Raw genomic sequence first — 27,964 nt, 5'->3', positions numbered from 1 at the left:
ACTATATCACTGTATAATTAACTAGTAAAACCTAGATTTAACCAACTATTTTCATTTCCAAACTAATACAATACAAAGAGAAAGTTTTATTCTCTGTATAGTTTTTCCAGATTATGAAAGTCACTTGTGAAAGGAAACTAAGCTAATTAACCTGGAACATAAAGTTTATAATACATATTTCTGTGTCGTTGTGAGTAACGGAAAATGCCATTCTTGTATATTTAGCTAAAACAAACCATTAGTATAAGAACTAAGTTTTAACGAGATCCAGCATTTCAAATTTCTTTGCCGCATTCCCCTCGAAAAGTTAAAAGAAAAAATGGAGAGGGCTTTTAAGTGGAAACTAAATAACCCTGCTGGCGTCATACTGCAAAGATGCAGAAGAACTGGTAAAATGTGGGCAGGCAGTTTTACAGTAGCGTCAGAAACAACGAAAACTTTCCAACAGGCTTCAGGTGGCTGCCAAGCCTTTTAAACATCTGATTGGAAAAACCTAGTTTTGTCAAAGGGGAGTTTCCTTTTTCTTAAACGCATTAGGAGACAGCGAACAGTACCAGCTCAAAGTCTAAGGAAGCCCTTTGCACTCAGGCTGGGTGGGCCCTGGCTTGCCTGGCCACGACCCCTTCCGTCGCTCACGGCGAGGTCCCACCCCTTTCACTTCCCACTTCCTGGTAACCAAGTTGCTTTGCGCCTCCTTCTCAGGACCTGATTGGCTGGTGCGGGGAACGCTAACGGTTACAGAGTTTAAACCCAAGCTCTGGCCGCGAACGCCGGGCTCCCGGAGCTGGGTGCTGGTTCCCCCGACCCTGAAAAAGCGGTAAGTCAGTGACCTATGACATTTGGTGTGGGTCCCCTCGTCTGGCGGTATCCATGCCTTTCCCGAGCCGAACCACTGTGCGCTGCCGTCCGAGGTCTCTGGTCAGCCTAGCCGCCCACGGCCCCGCCCACTCCGGTCTCCGGATCCGCGACTTCAGCTTGGTCTCCGAGGGGCTTCTTGGCAATGGCGCTGGGTCGTATCTGAGTCGCTGCCTCTTGTCCTGGGAGTTTGAGCGCTCTGTTCTGTGAGGAGGCGAGCCGCCAGGCCAGTTCTTGGCAGGAAGGGATTTCTGTCTTTTTGACTACTGCTTTTAGAACAATATCTGGTTCACTGTGAGCTCTCAGTAAATAGGCTGAATGACTGTTAAGAGACTGCTTACCCGGGATCTCGGAGGACCCTCTCCTTTGGAGCGCTCGTTTAGAAGGGAGGCTGACTGAAGGCGAAGACTGGGAAGAGCTTAGAACTTGAACTGGGTAGGGTCTTGACATACAGGTAGGATTTCGCTAGGCAGTATGGACTGTGAATTTTCTACATGAGGAATTCAACTCATGAGAATTGGGTGTGGAACCGAGTAGCTCTGCTTTAAAGATAGCCGAGATGCTAGCCAGAGTAGTAATACATAGGTCATGTTGGTGAGAGCTTTGTGCTATGTCCAGTACTAGGCACTGTATACGCATTGGCTCATTAAGTGCTTACAGTGAGATGCCCTTATTTATATTTTTTAAATAATTGTCTAAGTCTGGAAATTGAGACTTGGAGATGCTAGAATCACATAGCAATGAAATATTAGAACTGGGGCACTAAATGTCAGAACTGGAAACCGTCTAACCACTATTTTATAATACAGTCGGTGATCCATCTTGGTTCTGAATCTGCTCATTCAACCAACTGAATCAGTGAAGAAAAAATTGGGGAAAATTCCAGAGAGTTCCTAAAAGCAAAGTTTGATTTTGCCAATTGCTGATCAACTATTTCAGTTCAGTTCAGTCGTTCAGTGGTGTCCGATTCTTTGTGACCCCATGGAGTGCAGCACACCAGGCTTCACTATCCATTACCAATTCCCAGAGCTTGCTCAAACTCATGTCTGTCTAGTCGGTGATGCCATCCAACCATCTCATCCTCTGTTGTCCCCTTCTCCTCCTGCCCTCAATCTTTCCCAGCATCAGGGTCTTTTCCAAGGAGTCAGTTCTTTGCATCAGGAGGCCAAAGTATTGAATCTTCAGCTTCAGCATCAGTCCTTCCAATGAATATTAAGGACTGATTTCCTTTAGGATTGACTGGTTTGATCGCCTTGCAGTCCAAGGGACTTCTCCAACACCACAGTTCAGAAGCATTAATTCTTTGGCGCTCAGCTTTCTTTAATAGTCCAACTCTCACATCCATACATGACTACTGGAAAAACCATAGCTTTGACTGGACGGACCTTTGTCAGCAAAGTAATGTCTCTGCTTTTTAATATGCTATCTAGGTTGGTCATAACTTTTCTTCCAAGGAGCAAGCGTCTTTTAATTTCATGGCTGCAGTCACCACCTGCAGTGATTTTGGAGCCCAAAAATAGTTTGTCACTGTTTCCATTGTTTCCCCATCTATTTGCCATGAAGTGATGCGACTGGATGCATGATCTTAGTTTTTTAAATGTTGAGTTTTAAACTAACTTTTTCACTCTCCTCTTTCACTTTTGTCAAGAGGCTCTTTAGTTCTTCACTTTCTGCCATAAGAAGGGTGTTATCTGCATAGTTGAGGTTATTGCTATTTCTCCTGACAGTCTTGATTCCATCTTGTGTTTCATCCAGCCCAGCATTTCTCATGATGTACTCTGCATATAAGTTAAATAAGCAGGGTGACAATATACAGCCTTGACGTACTCCTTTCCCAGTCTGGAACCAGTCTGTTGTTCCATGTCTGGTTCTAACTGTTGCTTCTTGACCTGCACACACATTTCTCAGGAGGCAGGTAAGGTGGTCTGGTATTCCCATCTCTTTAAGAATTTTCCATAGTCTGTTGTGATCCACACAGTCAAAGGCTTTGGTGTGGTCAATAAAGCAGAAATAAGATGTTTTTCTGGAACTCTCTTGCTTTTTTGATGATCCAGCAGATATTGGCATTTTGATCTCTGGTTCCTCTGCCTTTTCTAAATCCAGCTTGATTGAACATCAGGAAGTTCTCGGATGAAGTACTGTTGAAGCCTGGCTTGGAGAATTGTGAGCATTACTTTGCTAGCCTGTGAGATGAATGCAATTGTGCTGTAGGTTGAGCATTCTTTGGCATTGCCTTTCTTTGGGATTGGAATGAAAACTGACCTTTTCCAGTCCAGTGGCCACTGCTGAGTTTTCCAAATTTGCTGGCATACTGAGTGCAGTACTTTCACAGCATCATCTTTTAGGATTTGAAATAGCTCAGCTGGAATTTCATCACTAGCTTTGTTCATAGTGACACTTCCTAAGGCCCACTTAACTTCACATTCCAGGATGTCTGGCTCTAGGTGAGTGATCACACCATCATGATTATCTGGGTCATAAAGATCTTTTTTTGTATAATTCTTCTGTGTACTCTTGTCACCTCTTCTTAGTATCGTCTGCTTCCGTTAGGCCCATACCATTTTTGTCCTTTATTGTGCCCAACTTTGCATGAAATGTTCCCTTGGTATCTCTAATTTTCTTGAAGAGACCCCTGGGCTTTCCCATTCTATTGTTTTCCTCTATTTATTTGCTTTGGTCACTGAGGAAGGCTTTCTTATCTCTCCTTGCTTTTCTTTGGAACTCTGCATTCAGATGGGTATATCTTTCCTTTTCTCCTTTGCCTTTCACTTCTCTTCTTTTCTCGGCTATTTGTAAGACCTCCTCAGACAACCATTTTGCCTTTTTCATTTCTTTTTCTTGGGGATGGTCTCAATCACTGCCTCCTGTACAATATCAACGAACCTCTGTCCATAGTTCTTCACGCATTCTGTCTGTCAGATCTAATCCCTTAAATTGATTTGTCACTTCCACTGTATAATCGTAAGGGATTTGATTTAGGTCATACCTGAATGGTCTAGTGGTTTTCCCTTCTTTCTTCAATTTAATTCTGAATTTGGCAATAAGGAGTTCATGAACTGAGCCACATTCAGCTCCCAGTCTTGTTTTTGCTGACACTATAGAGCTTCTTCATCTTTGGCTGCAAATATAATCAGTCTGATTTCAGTGTTGACCATCTGGTGATGTCCATGTGTTGAGTCTTCTCTTGTGTTGTTGGAAGAGGGTGTTTGCTATGACCAGTGCGTTCTCTTGGTAAAACTCTATTAGCCTTTGCCCTGCTTCATTCTGTACTCCAAGGCCAAATTTGCCTATTACTCCAGGTATCTCTTGACTTTCTACTTGCATTCTAGTCCCCTATAATGAAGAGGACATCTTTTTTGGGAGTTAGTTCTAGAAGATCTTGAAGGTCATCACAGAATCGTTCAACTTCAGCTTCTTCAGCATTACTGGTTGGTGCATAGACTTGGATTACGGTGATTTTTAATGGTTTGCCTTGGAAATAAACAGAGATCATTTTGTCATTTTTGAGATTGCATCCAAGGACTGCATTTCATACTGTTTTGTTGACTATGAAGGTATGAGGGCTACTCCATTTCTTCTAAGGGATTCTTGCCCACAGTGGTAGATATAATGGTCATCTGAGTTAAATTCACCCATTCCAGTCCATTTTAGTTCACTGACTCCTAAAATGTCAGCGTTCACTCCTGCCATCTCCTGTTTGACCACTTCCAATTTGCCTTGATTCTTGGACCTAACATTCCAGGTTTCTATGCAATATTGCTCTTTACAGCATTGGGCTTTACTTCCATCTCCAGTCACATCCACAACTGGGTGTTGTTTTTGCTTTGGTTCTGTCTCTTCATTCTTTCTGGTATTATTTCTCCACTGATCTCCAGTAGCATATTGGGCACCTACCGACCTGGGGAATTCATCTTTCAGTGTCCTATTTTTTTGCCTTTTTATACTGTTCATGGGGTTCTCAAGGCAAGAATACTGAAGTGGTTTGCCATTGCTTTCTCCAGTGGACCACGTTTTATCAGATCTCTCCACCATGACCCGTCCATCTTGGGTGGCCCTACATGGCACGGCTCACAGTTTCATTGAGTTAGACAAGACTGTGGTCCATGTGATCAGATTGTTTAGTTTTCTGTGATTATGGTTTTCATTCTGTCTGCCCTCTGATGAAGAAGGATGAAAGGCTTATGGCAGCTTTCTGATGGGAGTGACTGACTGATGGGGAAACTAGGTCTTGTTCTAATGTTGTGGGGCCATGCTCAGTAAATCTTTAATCCAATTTTCAATTGAGGGACTGGGCTGTGTTCCCTACCTCTTATTTGACCTGAGGCCAAACTATGGTGGAGGTAATGAAGATAATGGTGACCTCCTTCAAAAGGTCCCATGCAGTCACTGCTGTACTCAGTGCCCCCGACCCTGCAGCAGGCCACCATTGACCTACACCTCTGTTGGAGACTCCTGGACACTCATGGGCAAGTCTGGGTCAGTCTCCTGTGGGGTCACTGCCTCTTTCTCCTGGGTCCTGGTATGCACAGGGTTGTTTGTGCTCTCCAAGAGTCTGTTTCCCCAGTCCTATGTAAGTTCTGGTGGCTCTATGGTGGGGTTAATGGTGACCTCCTCCAAGAGGGCTTATGCCATACCCAGGTCGGCTGCACCCAGAGCCCCTGCCCCAGCAGCAGTCCACTGCTGACCCGTACCTCTGCAGGAGACACTCAAACACAGTTCTGTCTCAGTCTCTGTGGGGTCTCTGGGTCCTGGTGTACACAAGGTTTGAGCCCTCTGGCGGGTATGGGGTTTGATTCTAAATGCAATTTCACCCCTCCTACCATCTTGCTGGGGCTTCTCCTTTGCCCTTGGATGTGGAGCGGCGCTGGAGCGGCAGCTGCACTGGTCCTGGAGTGACTTTGAGGAGATACTCCACGTCCAAGGGCAAAGGAGCAACTATTTACATAGCATTTACTACTATTTACAGTGTATTAGGTATTATAAGTAATATAAAGATAATATAAACTATACAGAAGGATTAATGTAGGTCATATGTAAATATTATGCCATTTTATATAAGGAACTTGAGCATTATGGATTTTGGTATCTGTGGGGTCCTGGAACAAGTACCCTGCAGGTACCAAGGAATGACTGTACCTCAGTCTCTGTATGGTAAGTCTCCCTAGAATGGGTACTTCAGTACAGAAGACCTGAAGCTGAAGAATACCAGACATATACTAGTAGCAGTTAGATATTGGTGGCCACTGTGGCTTGAGAAGAATGGACAAGGGGGAGAAAAAGAGGAGTTTAAATTATAGAAATGGGAAGAAGAGTAGATGGTGGAGAGTTTTAGATTCTATAGATTAATAAACTGTAGTGAGGGCAGGAGTAGAAGTAGGGTTGGAAAGAAGCTATTGAAATAATTCAGGTGAGACATGTTAGTGCCTGAGTCTAGGTTGATAGCAGTGGAGATACTTAAAAGTAGTCAGAGTCTAAATGAATTGTGAAGGTAGATTGGGATGTGGGGGATTTTTGACCAAAGCAACTGGAAGGACAGAGTTGAAATGGGGAAGGCTCTGAGTGGAGCAGGCTTGGGCAGGCCAAGTTTGATATGCTGTTTTAGTTATCCAAGTGGAGTTGTAGAGTAGATAATGATATGAATCCAGGGAAGTTTAGGAAAGAGTTCCAGACAGAGGACATAAATTTTGAAGTTCTTGACATCTAGGTGGTATTTTAAACCATGACTATGAATTCACTGGAAGAGTGAGGGTACGTAAAGAAATCCAAGAAGAGAACCTATTATAGCTTCAGTTCAGTTCAGTTCAGTCACTCAGTTGTGTCCCACTCTTTGCGACCCCATGAATCGCAGCACGCCAGGCCTCCCTGTCCGTCACCAACTCCTGGAGTTCACTGAGACTCACGTCCATCGAGTCAGTGATGCCATCCAGCCATCTCATCCTCTGTCGTCGCCTTCTCCTCCTGCCCCCAATCCCTCCCAGCATCAGAGTCTTTTCCAATGAGTCAACTCTTCGCATGAGGTGGCCAAAGTACTGGAGTTTCAGCTTCAGCATTATTCCTTCCAAAGAAATCCCAGGGCTGATCTCCTTCAGAATGGACTGGTTGGATGTCCTTGCAGTCCAGGGGACTCTCAAGAGTCTTCTCCAACACCACGGTTCAAAAGCATCAATTCTTCGGTGCTCAGCTTTCTTCACAGTCCAACTCACATCCACACATGACCACAGGAAAAACCATAGCCTTGACTAGACGGACCTTTGTTGGCAAAGTAATGTCTCTGCTTTTGAATATGCTATCTAGGTTGGTCATAACTTTTCTTCCAAGGAGTAAATGTCTTTTAATTTCATGGCTGCAGTCACCATCTGCAGTGATTTTGGAGCCCAAAAAAGTAAAGTCTGACACTGTTTCCACTGTTTCTCCATCTATTTCCCATGAAGTGATGGGACCAGATGCCATGATTTTCTTTTTCTGAATGTTGAGCTTTAAGCCAACTTTTTCACTCTCCACTTTCACTTTCATCAAGAGGCTTTTTAGTTCCTCTTCACTTTCTGCCATGAGGGTGGTGTCATCTGCATGTCTGAGGTTATTGATATTTCTCCCGGCAATCTTGATTCCAGCTTGTGTTTCTTCCAGCCCAGCATTTCTCATTATGTACTCTGCATATAAGTTAAATAAGCAGGGTGACAATATACAGCCTTGATGTACTCCTTTTCCTATTAGGAACCAGTCTGTTGTTCCATGTCCAGTTCTAACTGTTGCTTCCTGACCTGCATACAGATTTCTCAAGAGGCAGGTCAAGTGGTCTGGTATTCCCATCTCTTTCAGAATTTTCCACAGTTTATTGTGATCCACACAGTCAAAGGCTTTGGCATAGTCAGTAAAGCAGAAATAGATGTTTTTCTGGAACTCTCTTGCTTTTTCCATGATCCAGCGGATGTTGGCAATTTGATCTCTGGTTCCTCTGCCTTTTCTAAAACCAGCTTGAACATCAGGAAGTTCACAGTTCATGTATTGCTGTAGCCTGGCTTGGAGAATTTTGAGCATTACTTTACTGGCCTGTAAGATGAGTGCAATTGTGCGGTAGTTTGAGCATTCTTTGGCATTGCCTTTCTTTGGGATTGGAATGAAAACTGACCTTTTCCAGTCCTGTGGCCACTGCTGAGTTTTCCAAATTTGCTGACATATTGAGTGCAGCACTTTCACAGCATCATCTTTCAGGATTTGAAAGAGCTCAACTGGAATTCCATCAAGAGACTAAGAAGAAGCAGCTAGTTAGCTAGAGGGAAAAAAATAACAGGAGTTTGTGGTGTTCTGGTAGCCAATAAGATATCATTTTTGAGGAGGAAGGATAAATTAACCACATTTAATGCTGCTGTTAAATTAGGTGAGGATTGAGAACTGACCATTAGGTTAGCAGTATGAAGGTCATGAGAAACCTTGACAAATGTCATTTTGTTGGAATAGAGTAAAAGCCTGAATGAAGTAGAGTTACAAGAAGATTGGAAACTGACTATAGATACTTTTTTTTTTTTTTAAAGGAGTTTTGTTGTAAAGGCTGCAGAAAATGGAATGCATATCTGAGGATGAAGTGGGAACAGTCCCCATAGGTTTAGGTATATCTCTTCTGTTAATAACTCCAAGTTTACACTTCTTATTTTGCATCACAGTGTAGTCTGTGCCCACGTTCTATAACTCTGCATTCCTATGCAGCCTGATCCTGTTTTCTGTATCCAGTGCTTATCTTAGCTCCTGGCAGGCAGACATAATGATATAGGTTTGAGTGAAAAAAAAAAGTCATTTACCTTTTTAGGATTCTACTTTTAAACCCTTTTTGATTACATTCATACTTTCAGATTTTATATGAAGGGTTCTGCAAACACTTATGCATGGCAACCCATGCATAAGTACTCCAGTACTCTTGCCTGGAAAATCCAATACTTGCCTGGACGGAGGAGTGTAGTAGGCTACAGTCCATGGGGTCACAAAGAGTCGGACACAACTGAGCGACTTCACTTTCACTTTCACTTTATGTACAAAGCATATTATTTAAGTCATAATTTACTTCTTAGAGTGTATTTATCAGTTGCTCTTTTTCCCTTTATTAATTAATACTATAATTTTCTGCTTTCTTTCTTTTTTTACTTCAGTGATGGAGTACCCAGCAATGGAAACCAATTCACTTTTTACCTCAGGAATTAAGAAACATGTGAAAGACAGAAGAATTTCAAAGACTACTAAGTTAAATGTTTCTCTTGCTTCAAAAATAAAAACAAAAATAATAAGTAAGTGTCATTTGTCTTAAAGTATGCTCATATTTTTAATTTTTTCTGGAGAATTGATATAGTATTTGGTACTTTATCAAATATAGAAAATGACTATTGTATTAAATGATACCTTCTCTATTCAATCCTTCCTGTCTCTTTCAACTCCTTTTATTTGGGGGTGCTTATGATGGTTTACTATCAGTCATGACAGCTGAATTTTCAGCAGTGAGGCTGGGGGATGGGTGGCCCAAGGCAGTTACCTCCTACACTGCAAAGAAAATACCAAAGTGACATTTCTGAAAAAGAACTTGAGAAAAGTGATGGATTGTCCTGATATGTTGTAGCATTTGGATGCTGGGTAATCTAGGGGTGGCTGGACTATATAGTGTGCTATAGTGGGTGATTTTATATAACCAAAGCTCATCATGAGGGCACTGAGCACTTTGGAGATGGGGTTTCATGGATTCTGGAGCTAAGATGTTGGAAGGCAAAAAAAGAAGGTGAGGAAGGTTCCCCCAGATAAATTTGCATTACTTCAGAAAATTATCTCAATGATTCATCTTCATTTTAGCCTAATTGGGGGAGGATTCCTGCTGCTGTAGCACATGTAGGAGGTAATTGTGCCTTGTGAAATAGCCAAGCCTCCTGAGTATCTTTAACTCATAGTTTTGATCCTTCCAAGGTCTCTAGGACCATCCTTTGTATCAACCCACTTTCTGTACTGGCAGTTTCCTGTTCTCTTTGACAGGACCACTGCACACCCACTGTTATGAAGGAATACACTGAGTTTGAGGAATGTAACAGCAAAATGTTATTATCCTTTAGCTTCTACAAGTCCTGAACTGGTTCTAGTCTTATCGCCCTTTGATATGTCAAAGGTGGCTGTCATTAGTGAGATATGTTATTGAATGAAAGTGAAAGTGAAGTTGCTCAGTCATGTCCTAACGGTAGCCTACCAGGCTCCGCCGTCCATGGGATTTTCCAGGCAAGAATACTGGAGTGGGGTGCCATTTCCTTCTCCAGGGGACCTTCCCAACCCAGGGATCAAACCCGGGTCTCCTGCATTGCAGACAGATGCTTTACTGTGTGAGAATAGTGGCATGTAAATCAAAATTGTGACAATATAATTATGCTTTAGGTGTACTAAGGGAACACTATGTGTAAGGTGAGCTTTACTAAGGAATTCACAATTAAATTTCTTTGCTAAAAACAGGAAAGCATTCTAAATTAAATTATATTTACATAGTGCTTGTAAAGAGAGGGGATCAAGTACAGGTTGCAATAGATGCATAGAAATAAGAGGGTATTTGGGGTGGAGCTAGAAGGTCCCACAGGATTTAGATAATCTGTCCAACATTACAGTAAGTATGCTCCCTTTCACTAGAGGTTTTGAAAAATGGACTTTGGGAGCGTTAGTGTGTTCAGTTCTGGAGCCATAGAAACTGACTCTAAAATTTTCACAGATAGGCCTAATTTCACAGATCCCCTAATTTCTCTGGGACATCTTTAGTTACAGCTTCTCTGTCCTACCTCCTCGTCAAAGACAGGAAGGAAGGTAGAGGAACAAGTAACAAGATTTAGTTTTTGTGACTGATCTAATTATCTGGAATGCTGGAATACTGTGTCTGTGGGCTTCCCTGGTAACTCAGCTGGTAAAGAATCCGCCTGCAATGCAGGAGACCCCGGTTCAATTCCTGGGTTGGGAAGTTCCCCTGGAGATGGGATAGACTACCCACTCCAGGATTCTTGGGCTTCCCTGGTGGCTCAGTCAGTAAAGGATCTGTCTGCAATGCGGGAGACCTGGGTTCGATATATGGGTTGGGAAGATTCCCTACAGAAGGGCATAGCCACCTACTCCAGTATTCTTTCCTGGAGAATCCTCATGGACAGAGGAGCCTGGTGAGCTACAGTCCATGGGGTCAAAAAGAGTCGGACACAACTGCACAGCTAAGCACAGCACACACAGCACTGTGTCTGTACTAGAGTCCTCTTACTCCTGACTCTATTCACAAACATTCTGCATTTCTCTCAACTTTTATTCATCTTGTATCTAGCTTTTATTTCTTCAGTTCCAAATTCTGGGTACATTTATTTTCAAAACTGCATCTGTGTTGTCATTCTCTGTACCTTCAGCTAAAATTTACAAAGTGAAATCAGTTTTGTTCAAAATAGTTTCATTAAGAAATATGAAAATGCATTAAGATGTTCAGTATTAACTCTTACAATTTTTTTTTTACAGACAATTCTTCTATTTTCAAAATTTCTTTAAAGCATAACAACAGGGCATTAGCTTTGGCTCTTAGTAGAGAGAGAGAGAATTCTCGCAGAATTACAACTGAAAAGATGCTGTTGCAAAAAGAAGTGGATAAACTGAATTTTGAGAACATGTTTCTTCGTCTAAAGCTAAATAATTTGGTATGGAAACTATATTGTGTTTGAATTCTGAAACTGTATTATTATAGAAGCTCCAAAAATGTGTTTTTAATCTGTAATTAGTGTAAAAAAATTATTGAAAGATTGTGCTATGTTAATGGACAAATTGTTAATGGGTAATGAAATAGGTGTCTTGAATCTACATTCTGAACGTGTACTTGCTGCTCTGCAAACTAGTGTAATACCTTGATCAACATTTGATTGCTTATCATAAGCAAAACTTGATACATTAATATATTTTAAGAAGATTGGATCAATGCAATATATAAAGTAATTATCCTTCAGTTAAAAATAAGTAAATTTTTAAAAATTAAAAAAAGGAAAAAGAAAAATATTGGCATGTTTTCTCCAGTGAATTGAAAGGAGGGAAGTTCTCTTGAGTGTGTTCCCTCAATGGCAACTTTCCACTGGCTACAAGCCAAGTATCAGTAGAATGAAGATTGTAGTCATTGTTTTTTCTTCCGAATTCCAACTCTGTCCACAGATAGGGCAGTAAGAGCCAGTGCTCAACTAGGTTACAACTGTAACTCTTAACTCCATAGTGAGTAGAAATTAATGGAAAATGGAAAGATGACTTACTATGCTTATTGGAGTTGAAATTCCTATGACTGACAGCCTGTGGTCACTTGCCACATGATATATTATGAGAAGATTGAAAAATGTAAGAAGGGACTTCCCTGGTGGTCCATTGGTTAAGACGCCACACTTCCAATGCAGGGGGTGTGAGTTCGATCCCTGGTCAGAAAATTAAGATCCCACATTCCATGTGGTATGGCCAAAAAAAAGGAAAATTTATAGTTGATAGCTCAAAAGCATTCAAAATATATGTGTGTGTCTGTATGTATGTGTCTGTGTCTATTTGAACTATACAGTGTAACACCTTTTTAGCTCAATGTGATCTCAGTATTTTTTAAGTCTTTTCAACTGATGGTATTCATAAAAATAAAGTAAACTCAAAATTTTAAGTAATTAAAAAAGTCTTTCCTTATTTCAGAATAAGAAGCTTATAGAAATAGAAGCACTCATGAACAATAACTTGATAACTGCAATTGAAATGAGTGCTCTTTCTGAGGTAAGTAGAATTTATGCTAAATAGTGTAATATTTTTTAACATTACTGAAGATAATTGAGATAAGTTACATAGCATCAAGGTAGGTTCGTATCTTAAACTTTGTACAAAGGAATGAAGATAATGCTAATTTTACTTGGCTAACAGCAGACTGTTATTTGATATAATTGGTTATTAAAATTCTTGTGTAAAAATTAACTATTGATTAAAAGTAACACAAGACTAGACAGCTCAGTGGAACACAGGATTAAACAAACTCAAAAACATAAAAGATATTAGTAGAAAAGTAGTATTTCTAATTAGAGAAGAATTGGTATTATTTTAGAAGATAGACACAATTGAAAAACTCTTAGGGAAAAAAGTAGAGGTAGATCCTAGAGCCCCATGTCGTTCAAGGATTAACTGAATATGTAGAAATATTGTGTATGCATGGGTATACACGTGTATATTTATTCATAGGCATAGAATAAAGTTTGGGAGGTTATATACCAAAATATTAGTAGTGATTATCTTTGTATGGCATGATTAAGGATGAACTGTGTTCAATGTTCAGAGAAGGCAATCGCACCCCATTCCAGTACTCTTGCCTGGAAAATCCCATGGGCGGAGGAGCCTGGTAGGCTGCAGTCCATGGGGTCGCGAAGAGTCGGACACGACTGAGCGACTTCACTTTCATTTTTCACTTTCATGCATTGGAGAAGGAAATGGCAACCCACTCCAGTGTTCTTGCCTGGAGAATCCCAGGGATGGGGGGGCCTGGTGGGCTGCCGTCTGTGGGGTTGCACAGAGTTGGACACGACTGAAGTGACTTAGCAGCAGCAGCAGCAGCAGTGTTTAATGTTATCATCTTATTATTCTCGTTAAACTATTGAAGGCTGAACACAAGAATTGTTCCATTACTATTAATATCCTTGTATAATTTGGTACTTTAATGACAAACATGGTTTAATGAGATTAGAAATTTCATTCATTTTCATTTTCTTTGTTCTTTTCAAAAATAGTTCCATCAGAGTCCCTTTCTACTGCCAAGTAGCAAGAAGAAACGGGTTAGTAAACAATGCAAATTGACACGTCTTCCATTTGCAAGGTAATTGTTTCACAACTTGTTTAAATATTGACTTGCACACTTCTGCCTGAATTGGACTTTGAGTAGTTTTTATTTGGTCTGCTTCCTTGAAACAGAAAAACATTTAAAAATAATAATGACATACTCATCAATATTGTACCAGTGAAAGACATTGAAGATATCATCTAATAGAATTCAGTTTTAAACTTTGAAATAATGTTCAGCTTTCCCATAGTTTCTGGAGAAGACAGTGGCACAGGTACACCTTGAGTTACATGGGTTTGAATTCAGTGTTTGAGAGTACTTAGATTTTCATGTAACAGTCATTGTCTATATGTGTCATACGATGTTCAGGTTGCCTGTTAAGGCAGAAATGAGATGGTCTGTGGTATCTTGCTACAGTAGGTTGTATTTGGTCATCTATGGAACCCTGCTATTCTTCAGTTTCTTCTTTTCCTCCAGGTCACCACTGGCCTCATGTTTTTTGTTGGATATATCTGATAACTATTTCTACCTTTACTATCTTGCATACTACTCAGACTTTAACTATCATCATTACTATTCACCTGATCAAAATTCCCATTTCTTGAATAATTTGATTATAATCTTAGTATCCTTGCCTGGAGAATTCCATGGACAGAGGAGCCTAGAGGGGCTACAGTCCATGGGATCACAGAGTTGGATACGACTGAGTGACAAACACTTTCACTTTTCACTATCTTAGTAAATACCCTATTTCAAACCTATCACTTTTAAAGACAGTTATTGAGGTCCAGAGAGTTTAAATGACTCAGTGAGTTAATAGCATTGATCAGGATGGTCTTGTCTCTTTTAAACAGTGCTCTTCTGTTACATAAATTACAGGTTTAATGTATTTATTCAAGTGTACAAGTAAATGCACCTATGTATTGAAGTGGTATCTGTACCATAGTAAAAAAAAAAAATGCTTATATCGTATCATTTTCTATTCATTCCAGTTTGTGCCATTGTTCTCTCTGTTTTGTACTGGTGCCACACTGCACCTGTACATTTTAATTAATTTAGTTTTTAAATGGTTTTTATTGTCTTGTAGGTACGCAGTTCTTTTTCAAGAAAATCTTGACTGTTATTATACTTACATTATTTCACATAAATTTATGAATTAAGCGTTAACTTTCCCTCCAGAAAATTTTTATTTTTTTTTAAGTAAGCTTTTGTTTGAAGTATAATATATATTTTTAAAAAGTGCAAAAATCTTCAGAGAATGGTGAATGTTCACAGTGAATACTATGGTATAACCAATACTCAGACCAAGAAACAGAATATTGCCAATACCTCAGATATCCCTGTGCCCCTTGCCAATCACTACTCACTACCCACCCAAGGATAAATATTATACTGACTTTTTACATTGTAGATAATTAATTTTGCCTAGCTTTGAATTTCATATAATGAAATCATACAGGATGTATGATTTTTATCTCCGACTTCTTTAGCTCAGCATTGTGTTTGTGAGATTCATCCATATTGTCCTATATAGTTGTAGATCAGTCTTTCTTATTGCTGTGTAGTGTGCCACTGCATGATTTTTCCATAATGTTTTCATCCTTCTGGTTCTTTTTTATTATTGTTAGTTTTGGTCTCTTATAAGTAATTCTGCTGTGTTTCTGCCTTTTGATTAATATATGTATATATTTTTTAGGTATATATTTAGAATTGCTGGGTTTTTATATATTTGGCTTTGGAATGATCTGTTAAACAGTTTTCTATAGGGATTATACCAATTTTATTTCTAGCAGCAATATATGAAAATTTTTATTGTTACATGTCTCCAACAACACTTGTTATTGTCCATCTTTTTCATTTTAGTCATGTGGGGAGTGTTATAGGTATTACACTGAAGTTTTAATTTCCCTGATAATTAATGAAGTTAAGCATCTGTTTATATGTTTGTTTTCTTTCTATCAGGTTATCTTTTTTTTTTTTAATATAGGTTTGTAATCTTTCTATACACCATATGTAAATCCTTTCTGCATTTCAAATGTTTTTTACCCTGTGGCTTGCCTCCTTACTCTCTTAATGATATCTTTGGATGAATCCAATTTATATATGTATATCTATTTGCACAAAATTTGGGACTCCCCTCTCCACTTGTCCTGTTATTTTTCTCATCACACACACTTTACAGCAGTTGTAGTTGTCCTGAATTCTGACCTTGAACTAATACTAACAAAACTAGATTTTAACTTGTAGAAAATGTGGCACTGACTGAGGTTTGTAAAGAGTGGGAAGCTTGTTCTTTTTCCAAGTGCCAACATCTTCTGTATCTAGTTGCTTTTTATAGACTCTCCAGTGACTTTGGGTAGTTTTTTAAATTTCTTCTAGAATTTATAGCTTTTATGTTTGATAAGGTTGATTCAATAGTAACTATTTGGCCATTACCTGAAGCAGAACCTCTCCTCTGTTTATTTTTACTAACTTGTTTCTTTAAGTGATATAGACATTTCCTCCTAATGGTTATTCTATTAATAGTTGCCTTTAAATATTTAACAAATATTTTCTATTTATTTTATCATCATCAGTAATTTTTAAATACCTATAATTTGGCATATAAGGCAAAATCTTTATCGTTGGAGTCTATTACTCTTTATTCTTTGAATTCGAAACAGTCATTTTGTCTAATTGGGGCTTCCCAGGTGGTGCTAGTGGTAAAGAACCTGCTGGTCAAGGCTGGAGACATAAGAGACACAGGTTTGATCCCTGCATCTGGAGGAGGGCATGGCAACCCACCCCAGGATTTTTGCCTGGAGAATGCTGTGGACAGAGAAACCTGGCAAGCTACAGTGCATAGGATTGCAAAGAGTCAGACGCAACTGAAGGGACGTAGCATGCATACACGCACACACTCTTTATTCTTTGAATTCGAAACATTTTGTCTAATTATTTCTGTAGCTTTCTGTATTTTTCCCTCCATAGATTTAATTACTCTAGGAATATGGCTTTAGTTTACATGGATACCTTTTGGAAACAGCAAATTTTACAGCACACAAAACTTTACATACGATTGTATAGGAAGAGTTCGGGGTTTTCCATAGAATTAATTACAGGAAAATTATAAATATTATACATGAATATTTGTAAGTATGTTTGAACTTTATTCATTTCATTAGTATTATTATCCTAATAGCTCAACCAGGGATTATATCATTTATCTCCTTTTGGAACCACTGGAGAAAAGAGGATAAGAAGCATTCCTGTTTTATTCCAAGTTCTGTTCTATTAGAAACTACCTGTTTCCTTCCTATAATTGCCTTCATTGAATGCAATATGGTACCAGGGTGGGTTTGTGGTTGGCTCTTAAATAAGTGGAATGTAGAAACAACTATCCATGTAATTTTCTAAATAATTCTTATAAAATACAAAATTACCCATTCATTCTTACTTGCCCTTAGGGTTCCATTAACTTCAAATGATGATGATGATGAAGATAAAGAGAAAATACAGTGTGATGACATCACCATATCAAAGACATCACCTGATAGTCCCTCTTTGGTATCAGCAAAACCAGTATCAACTCAGAATAATTTGAGATTGCTATTTGTTAAAGAAAATGATCAGAATGTTTGTAGTGTAAATGATTCAGAACATGTTTCTTCTATTGTTGATACACTTCCCAAAGGTGAGATATTTTTAAAGTTCATCTTGAGTATCAGTATTAAATAGTTGCTGCTGCTGCTGCTAAGTCGCTTCAGTTGTGTCCAACTCTGCAACCCCATAGACGGCAGCTCACCAGTCTCCCTCCGTCCCTGGGATTCTCCAGGCAAGAACACTGGAGTGGGTTGCCATTTCCTTCTTCAATGCATGAAAGTGAAAAGTGAAAGTGAAGTAGCTCAGTCATGTCTGACTCTTAGCGACCCCATGGACTGCACCCCACCAGGCTCCTCCATCCATGGGATTTTCCAGGCAAAAGTACTGGAGTGGGTTGTCATTGCCTTCTCCGATTAAATAGTTAACATTCATGAGATTTTCTTCTTGAGGGCTATCATGTATAAACAGTCAATAAGTTAGATTTCTTATGTTACAGATTTACTAATGTATACCATTTAAAATTTCTGGTGAAAAACTTAATTTAAAAGTAAATGCTGACAAATGTGAGGTCCACAGTGGCTAATACTATTACTTTGGAAACAGTATTTAGAAATGAGCTGCCCTAAAGAGCTTTTTGTGGTATCTTAGCTTATGAATTAAAAGTATGTTATTTAGTTACATCCTTTCCTTTTCATAGATATGAAAATTGAGACTTTAGATAGGTGTAGTGACTTTTTCAAGATCATAACCAGTACTGGTAAACCAAAAACTTGAGCCTGGGTAATGGTTGAGCAAGAAAAAATGGTGACACATATTTTTATGGTTTGTAAAATAATAATCCTGTGATGTAGTCTGGGTTATATATTTGACAAAGAATTTCAGATTGGCATATTGAACCATAACTATATTGAATTTGGAGTTTGAATTATTTTCCATTCTAAAAATGTATCTGAGTGTGTGTATATAATTTTATAAATTTTAGCTGCTTGCTAATAACATTTTGACAATAAGCCTTATTAGAGTTATCACTATTATTTGGGTTCATTTGCTGGCCTCCTCCCACTTAGAAACTTACATTAATGTTCATGGTTTTACTGCTGGCTATTCTCCACTCTACACTTGAGGCCAAGGCAGAGTGAATTCCCAGTACATATTTTCTGTAGATAGAAATGTAAAACCTGACTTATGCTTACTCCAGTCGGTTCTACTTTATTTTTTATCAGCATAGATTCTTCATAATGTAAATTATCTAAACAGAATGCATTGTTAGAAATCCTTTCTCTGAAAGTAATAAATTACTTGTTACTACTTATTTCTGAATTTTGTTTCTCTTTATTTTACAGAAAACCATTCCCACTCAGACCAAAGTTCTAGGAGCTCTCTAACAAGTGAGAAGAAAAATGCCCAGGCGATCAGCCACAAAAAAGAGAAGTCATCTCCTAGTAATGTGACTAAAAGGAAAAAACGTGTTTCATCTTGGGAGTCAGATAACCCTGCAGACACTCCCTGTGTAACAGATTTAGATCAACAACAGGTTTCAAGTCCAATATTAAATTGGAATAATGAAATAAAAGATTACACTAATGAAACAAATACAATGCAGAGAAACATATTGTGCCTTCCTGCCTCATCTGAGTCTGCAAGTGAACCTCCTACAAAAGGCATGAATCCACTTCAGGGTAATGACTTTCAGTTGCAGAAAACTGTGTATGATGATGACATGGATTTAACTGCTAGTGAAGTCAGCAAAATTATTACAGTTTCAACAGGCACTAAGAAGAAAAGAAAGAAAAATCCAGATGATTGTGGAATGAAAACTTTCAGAAAAGTGAAAGATCCAAGCTCTGAAAAAAAGAGAGAAAGATCAAAGAGACAATTTAAAAATTGTTCAGGTGCGAATATTGAGGAAAAAATTGAAAGTGGACCAGAAGATAGATCTGTTGACCTAGATGGTGAAGGGGATTCAAGAGATCCAAATTTTATCTTCAGTACTGAACAGTTGACTCAGTTGAACACGTGGAAGAAAATAACCCTTCCTAATGGCTTTGATCAGGGTGACAAACAAAGTATGCAGTGTAACCAAAAGAAGAAAAGAATTCATGTAACAGATGAGCAAGAGGAAACATATTCTTTCTCCCAAAGTTCAGATAAATTCCCACAGGATAGTAAATTTGATTTGTGTCCGAGTTCTCTAACTTGTAAGAAGAGTAAAGCTTCTAGACAGACATTTGTGATTCATACGTTAGAAAAAGATAACTTATTCCCAAACCAAAAGGTTCAAGAAACCACCTCTGAAAACCTAGGTGTCACAAATGAATTTCAAACAGCTTATCTTTCCAACAAAGGTAATCCAAAGTTATGTGATGATGAGACCCAAAATATGTTTGATTTGAAAAAGCATGTCACTGATACACAACCCACTCAGCAAAATGAATCAAAAATAAATAAAGTTTGGCAGAAAATAAATCGGAAAACAGAAATAATTTCTAAAATGAACCAAATACTTGGGGATAATACTAAAGATGTGCAAGGCCCAGAAAAAGGTAACTTTTCCTTCCAAACCCAAGAGGATAAAGAAACCATCTCTAGAAACCTAGATGTTTCAAATGAGTTTCAGAAATCTGTTCTTTCCACTGTCAATAATGGAAACCTGTGTGATTGTGAAACCCAGAATGTGTTGGGTTTGCAAAAGCAGATCACCTACGCATACCCTGTGCAGCAAAATGAATCAAGAATTAATAAGACTCTTAGGCAGAAAGTAAATCGGAAGACAGAAATAATTTCCACAGTGAATCATTTAGATAACCCAAGTGAGTATTGCCCAGAAAAGGGTAAAGAAATCATCCCTGAAAATCCACTGGATACACATGAGTTTCAGACACCCACTCTTTCTTCCAAAGACAGTAGAGACCTATATGATTATGACACTCAGAATGTTTTGGGGCTGAAAATGAATGTTCATGATATACAACCTGCTTGTCAGAATGAATCAAAAATAGATAAGCTTAGGCACAAGGTATGTCGGAAGACAAAAATCATTTCTGAAGTCAACCAAATATATATGAGTGATGACAAAGGCAGGCATGACCCAGAAAAAGGTAACTTACTTTCTCTAATCCAAAAAGATAAGGAAATCATCCCTGAAAACCTGGAAGACACAAATGAGTTTCAGATAGTTGACCCTTCCCCCGGAGTTAATAGGAACCTATGTGATTATGAGACTCAAAACCTTTTAGGGGTGAAAAAGTGTGTTACTGATACTGGGAAGCAAAAGGAATCAAAAATAAATAAGAGACCCAGGCAGAAAGTAAGTCGGAAGACAGAAATAATTTTGGAAATAAACAGAAAAAATGAGTTTAACAATAAAGGTATATGTGACCCAGAAAAAGGTGACTTCTCCCTAACCCCAAATAATGAAGAAACCATTGCTGAAAACCTAAAAGTCACACATGAATTTCAGACAATTTATCTTTCCACCAAAGATGATGGACATTTATATGATTATAAGACCCAGAATATGTTGGATTTGACAAAGCATGTCACTGATAAGCAACCTACTCGGCAGAATGAATCAAAAATAAATAAGAACCTTAAGCAGAAGCAGAAAGTAAATCGGAAGACAGAAATAATTTCTGAAATGTGCCAGATATATGAGGATAATGATAAAGATGTGCATGGCCAAGAAAGCTACACAAAAAATCTTGATTTTAAAATAAATAAACAAAGACCTGAAGGCCAAGCTGTTAGTGGATACTGTATGGAAATCAACAGTGATGAGAAAGAAAATTGTGATGAAATTTCAAATCCTTATAAACCAATTAAAAAGCATGGGAAAGAATCAGACAAGGCAAAGAACATTTTGGCAAAAAGTGACAACATGCCTGTTTTGCAGTTGACAGGTTCTTCACAGATGTCTGTCTTAGATCTAGGTTTAAAACATATTACTGATGAGGCAGATTCTGACACTGGAAACCACATGGAACCACATAGGAGTCCGAAGCTAAGCACTAAAACTCTGAATAGAAAGAGAAAGAGCCACTTTGTGGAGGTGACGAAGGAAGGAGAGTGCCAGGTCAAAAAAGTAAATAAGATGACATCCAAATCAAAGAAAAGGAAGACGTTCGAAGACCCTTCTCTGGATAGTCATGAACTAGTGGAGATGATGTCCGACACCATTCAGGAAGTGCCAGTTGAACCTGAGTACACTGTTAAGGGAAAAAAGTTGGAAAATGTGGAAACTGTCAAAATTAAACCAGACTTTTACACAAAAATGTTGATACCTTTATCTCAAATGTATTCACCTAGCAGACAAGATTCCTCCCGTAACAGTGTTCTTGAGGGTTCAGTACCTTTGAGTATTTCTTCTAATAAAAATCTGAAAGAAAATTTTGCCCCAGAGAGCTCACCCATCTTTCAAGTAAGTGATGAGGTACATGAGAAGATGAAAGACATGAAATTTAAAGTCGACCAAAGACCACAAAGATCAGAAATAGGTAGGTCCATACCCAGAGTGATGAAGTTTTAAAATTATATATATATTCATTTAGCCAGTAAAGCATTTCCTATTATAACTGATTTTTATGGAATTTTAAAATAATGTATAACTATGTAGCCTGATCTATAGAAGCAATATGGAGGAATTTAAAGAATGCTTAATACTTTAAGAAGGTAACAATGAGAGTAGCTTGGACATTCATGTATTTGGCCTTTAGCACAAAGTTGTCTGATGATGACATTGGGCAGATGATTTCCGTTTTCATATTTTTGAAGGAAATTGAGTGTTTTAAATGTGGCAGCAGAGGATAAGATGGTTAGACACCATCATCAACTCAATGATATATATATATATATATATATATATATACCTGCTATATGTTAGTCAATCAGTCGTGTCCAACCCCATGGACTATAGCGCACCAGCCTTCTCTGTCCATGGAATTCTCCAGGCAGGAATATTGGAGTGGGTTGCCATTTCCTTCTGCAGGGGATCTTCCCAACCCAGAGATCAAACCCCAGTCTCCTGCATTGCAGGCAGATTCTTTACCATCTTAGCCAGTTGAGCAAACTCCAGGAGATAATGGAGGACTGAGGAGCCTGGTGTGCTGCAGTCCATGGGGTCATAAAGAATTGGACACGACTTAGCAACTGAACAACAACAATAATGAACTGCCCTAGTTTGATCTTACCAAAGACAGTTGCAAATTTCTTAAGGATGGGACTGTCTCCAACAGCATACATTTAGTATTATCAAAACATTATTCTAGGGACTTTACTGGTGGTCTGGTGGTTAAGATTCCACTGCAGGGTGCACAGGTTTCATCTCCAGTCAGGGACCTATCTTGCATGGCACTGGGTAAAGCCAAAAAAAAAAAAAATTTAGGTGTTTTAGAGGATTAAAAATTAAGAATACCAGCTCCCTTTCCTCATCCATGTATGGAAAAGTACAGTGTTTAAACATGGCAAATGCTTTAATAAAAGCACACATATGAAGGGATGTAATGATGGGGAATAGTTTTGGCTAGAGAAACCTGTAGAGGCGTCATCAAATACATAGCACTTTAGGACCTAAAAGGATAGATAGGATTTTTAGGTTTAGTGTTTCTTATTTTCTCCAGTTATTAAAATAATGCTCATTGCAGAAAATTGAAAGTAGAGAATCAGAAAATAGGAGGAAAAACCATCACCCAGAAGAACTGCAGTCAACATTTTGCCATATGCATGCAGACTTGAATCTATGCATTTTAAAATATATATTTGAAATCACACTATATATAACATTACTTACCTCACTTTTTCCTCTTAACATTTTTTTTGTTACTAAGGACTTCCTTGATAGCTCATTTTGTAAAGAATCTGCCTGCAAATCAGGAGACCCTAGTTTGATTTCTGGGTTCGGAAATTCTGGAGAAGGGATAGGCTAGCCACTCCAGTATTCTTGGTCTTCCTTCATGGCTCAGCTGGTAAATAATCTGCCCGCAAGGCGGGAGACCTGGGTTCCATCCCTGGGTTGGGAAGATACCCTGGAGAAGGGAAAGGCTACCCACTCCAGTATTCTGGCCTGGAGAATTCCATGGGGTCACAAAGAGTTGGACATGACTGAGCAACTTTCCCTTTGACTTTTGTTATTGGAAATGTTGCTATATTGGACAATTCCCATATCAATTAAATTTTTCTACCAGAAGTGTAACATTTCAATAGATGTATGTAGAACACTAGGATTTTTATGGATAAGACTGTTCGAGGTAAAAGGAATACTGATGCAAAAGAAGTGCAAAGGTCTCGAGTTGCAGGACATTGTAGAGATTGGTAAGCTGTCTTTCACCTGTTTCTCATGTTGCCTTTCATAGTGTGAGCAGTCATTAACATCAAATTGAATCATAAAGAATTTCTATCAGCCTAAATGATTTTAGTATAAAAATATTACAGGCTACTACTTTGATAGTTTGTTTTAGATGGTAAGTCTCTTCCTCTCATTATTGTTAGGAAAAAAAACTGATTTACAGATAATTTCAGTGCTACTTTAATAAAATTCAAAGTTATAACTTGATTAAATTGAAACATTTGATACCAATCATTTATAAACCAGTAAATATCCTATATATATTTCAATATCTCTATACTATTAAAAATATTTTTGAAAACAATACTCTTTTCAGGTGTTAGAATGCTACAAGACTTGACAAATACCAGTTTTGTTTCAAATACCACTGCTAAATTTGAAAACAAGGTAGAAGACCTATCTTCAGAGCTGCCAAGCCGAAGAAGAAGGTGTACTCCTCTCTCTTTAAAGGAGCCAAGTCTCAAAGGGTGAGTATTTCAATGACGTAAAAATGATTTCAGTGTGGTGCTATAAAATACATGCTTTTAAAAGGATTCCTGCCTGTATTTGAACAGTTTTGAGTATGAATGTCATATATTATTGCTGACATGTAATATGATGTGGTATGATGTGGGTAAGATTTGAAGAAATGCCTTCTTTTAACAGGCTTAAACATTTTTTGTTGCCTACAATTTGCAAACTCCTCGTTAATTGTTACCTCTCTTTATTTTCTACCTTGTCTTTAGAAGAATTCAGAGTGGTTTGTATGTCCTTTAGTCTCAAAGTGTAACAGCCCTCTCTTTTTTTTAAACCTCAAATATATCCTCAAAGAGAGGGAAAAGTCTCCCCCGCCATTTATCTATCCCTCAGCTTTGAGAATTACCAATATTTTGCCATATTTACTTTTACCATCTGTTTTCTGTTGTAGTGTCTTTAAAGCATATCCCTAATATTGAGGCATTTAATTCCTAAAACACTTCTGTGTGTGTGTGTGTGTATATATATATATATATGTGTGTGTGTGTGTGTGTGTGTATATATATATATATATCTAGAAAACAAGAACTTAATAAAACTGGACAACAGTAATCACAACTAGAAAAATTATCAATAATTCTTCATTGTCATCTAATAGCAAATCCCTATTCCCATTTCCTTGATTATCTCAAAAATGTCCAAATGCCTTTTACAAACATTTAATTCAAAAATCCTATTTTTTCCAGGGATAAATAGCTATTTCAGAGAACCTGATCATATTTGGGATGGTATTTTTAAAAGGATAGAGATATCCTCAAATTTTCTCTTTGCATTGTCTCAGTATTTGCTTCTTTATAAATAAAATTAAAGACATTGATTGTTTTAACATGTATTTTTAAAAAATAACCAGCAGATGTCAGTAGTGTAAGAGTGTGCAAGAGAAGCCAGTCAAAAATGAAGGACCAAGGGCTTTTCTAAAAAACAGCTTTTTTGAGCTACAGTTCACATACCATATATTTCATCCATTTAAAGTGTACATTTCAGTGGTTTTTCAGTAGATTCACAGACATGTACACCATCACCACAGTCAATTTAAAAACACTTCTTCATTTCAGAAAGAAACCCCATGCCCTTTAGCTGTCATTGCTGTATCCCTCAACCCTAGACAACCAACTGATCACCTAATTCCTGTGTCTACAGATGTCCTCTTCAGCCATTTCATATGAATGAAATCATATAATATGTGGTCTTTGTGACTGGCCTCTTTCACTGAGCATAATGTTTTCAAGATTCATTCCTGATGAACATGTATGAGTAGTATTTCATTCCTTTCTGTGACTGGATAAAATATTCTATTGAAAATACACCACATTTTACTTATCCACTTGTCTGTTGATGGTAATTTACTTGTTTCCACTTTTTGGCTATTATAAATAATGCTGCTGCAAACATTTGTGAGCTTTTGTGTGTATATGTTTTCATTTCTCTTGGGTATATGCCTAGTTGTGGAATTGCTAAGTCATATGCCGTGTGTGTGCACACTTATATTGTCATGTCCAGCTCTTTGTGACTCTTTGGACTGTAGTCCACCAGGCTCCTCTGTCCATGGATTCTTCAGGCAACAATACTGGAGTGGGTTGCCATTTTCTTTCTCCAGGGGATCTTCCCAACCCAGGGATCGAACCTGCATCTCCTGTGTCTCCTGCATTGGAGGCAGATTCTTTTACTCACTGAGCCATCATGTTTGTTTGAAGAATTGCTAGATGGTTTTCCAAAGCTGCCGAGAAGTATTACTTCTTTCATTCCTACTACCCTATTCCCATTACTCCTACTTTCTACCCTATTTTTATTACCTCCTGTGGATAACCAGTTCCTTTTGTTTCTAGGTTATGTATTTCTTGTGCACAAATAAGCAAATATGCATATATCCTCCTTTTTCTTGCATAAAGGTAGTAAGTATACCTAACTGCTTTGGGGAGCTTTGCTTCTTATCAATTCATTCTAGAAATCACTCCATATCAATTTGGAGAGATTTTTCTCATTCCTGTTTACAGCTAGGTAATAGTTAATAAGTTCTTTTAAAAGAGCTACCTATTCTAAACTAAATATAATAAAATGCTCTTATGAATTAGTGTTCTATTTTAATTTAGATCTACTGGGCATGCAGATTATCTGGCAATCAGTTTTGTTGGTAAATTTTTAAAAAGCAAATAACACAATGTACATAAGGATAAATACTAAGAATAATAATCCAGTTGCCGCTTTTTCTTTTTGGACTGGGAATGGCATGCAGCAGGTATATCATAGCTTTTGATAGGCCCCCAGTCAGAATAAATCCTGATGAAGACTGCTTACAATATGTTATGGAATGGTCATCATAGGCATTGAGGATGGGAGCAGTTATCAGGAAAGTAATACAAATATCTTTTAAAGTTTTTATCTCTTAAGTCCCAAAGAACTGAACATAACAAAGGGGATATTTTTAATAGTAAAAGCCCTAATCCACAAAGAATATATAAATAGTTATGATATTATATACCAAATAGCATAACAAATACTTTCATGAAGCAAAAACTATAGGAGATACATAAAGACAGATAGGAATACATGAATAAATTTTTATATACTATTCAATATAAAGCAAATAAAGTGGGCAGAAAATTAGTAAGGAGATGGAGATCTAAACAACATAATTAGTAGGGTAAATCTTACAGTTTACATATCAAAGTCCACACTCTGAGAAGAGAGAATACATACTCCTCTTAAGTGTTCATGGCCCAATTACAAAAGCATATCCAACACCATGCTATGAAAAACATAAACCCACCAAGTAAGGTGTATTCCAGGAATGCAAAGTTGGTTTAATATTAGAAAACTTATCGTATACCATGTTAATAAGTCTAAGAAAATAAAGCATATGATTTTTTTCATAGATACTGAAAAAGGCTTTGACAAAATTCAGTAGTCACTCATGATTAAAATACGCAATAGACATTGAAGGATACTTTCATAAAATGATGAATTGTACTTGCATACCCTAATCAGCCAGTATCTTGTTTAATGGGGAGACAATAGAGGTATTTACACTTAAGAACAAGTCAAGAATGTCCACTATTCCTGCTAGTAATTCAACAAGGGATTGATGAACTCAATTCAAAATAGTGGTCAGTTCTTGGGAGATGAGAGAGCTGTGATTTTGTCTCCCAAAGAGGAGAACAGTGGGAAGGAGCACACCAGAGGCTTGTGAGATGTGGTAAGAGTTTATTTCTTAACCTGGATGTTGGTGTATCAGCATTTGTAGTTTTAAATTGTACATTTTCATATATTATATGTATGCTAAAGTTCATAATTAAAAGGAAATATATGGTAAAACATGTAATGTTTAAAACCTGGATTGATTAATTTCTCTTAAACCTCATCTGTAATTCCCCCTGTCATAGAATATTTTAAATATGTGACACAGCTTGTGGTTTGAGGAATCTGCATTTTATTTTTATGATGCAGCAATCTTCCTTTCCATACTTTGCAGCAAAAACATTAGCTTTAGGTGGTTGTTAATCTTCCTTTTTTTCTACTTTGCAGGAAGATGAGAAGATGAGGTGAATTTATACATTCTGGTTTTCCTGAATTCTCAAACCATAGCAGTTCAAAACAGGGATCTAACTAGGATCAAGAAGATGAAAAGCATGATGAAAAGTTCTGGTTTTTTTTTTTTTTTTCATCTCCTGCTTTTCTGTGGAGTGTTTATTTTTATGTATAGATAATATGCATTAAATAGCTATTTTGTAATATAAGGACTTTAAGTTATTTTGGTCATCTTATAACTTATCTTCCTGCTCATTTAATCTCCTTTCAACCAAACAACCTTTAACTAAACAATAGCTATTAACCTTTTAACTGAATAAAATGTATTATAAATA

General features: G+C 37.8%; 1 protein-coding gene across 1 annotated transcript; it reads left to right on the top strand.

Moving 5' to 3' along the window:
- The first annotated feature begins 679 nt into the window (after positions 1–679).
- Positions 680–27,964, top strand: SGO2 (shugoshin 2). Its single transcript, XM_005895030.3, has 9 exons — positions 680–817; positions 8,997–9,131; positions 11,353–11,528; positions 12,541–12,618; positions 13,617–13,702; positions 17,113–17,339; positions 18,592–21,741; positions 23,905–24,055; positions 27,627–27,964. Exons 2-9 carry the CDS (start codon positions 8,999–9,001, stop codon positions 27,640–27,642), a joined length of 4,017 nt encoding a protein of 1,338 aa, XP_005895092.2. The 5' UTR covers positions 680–817; positions 8,997–8,998; the 3' UTR covers positions 27,643–27,964.

This window comes from Bos mutus, chromosome 2 (assembly GCF_027580195.1).
Source record: "Bos mutus isolate GX-2022 chromosome 2, NWIPB_WYAK_1.1, whole genome shotgun sequence".
NCBI lineage: Eukaryota > Metazoa > Chordata > Mammalia > Artiodactyla > Bovidae > Bos > Bos mutus.
Note: the sequence above shows the minus strand (reverse complement) of the source record. Positions and strands in the feature narration are given on the sequence as shown.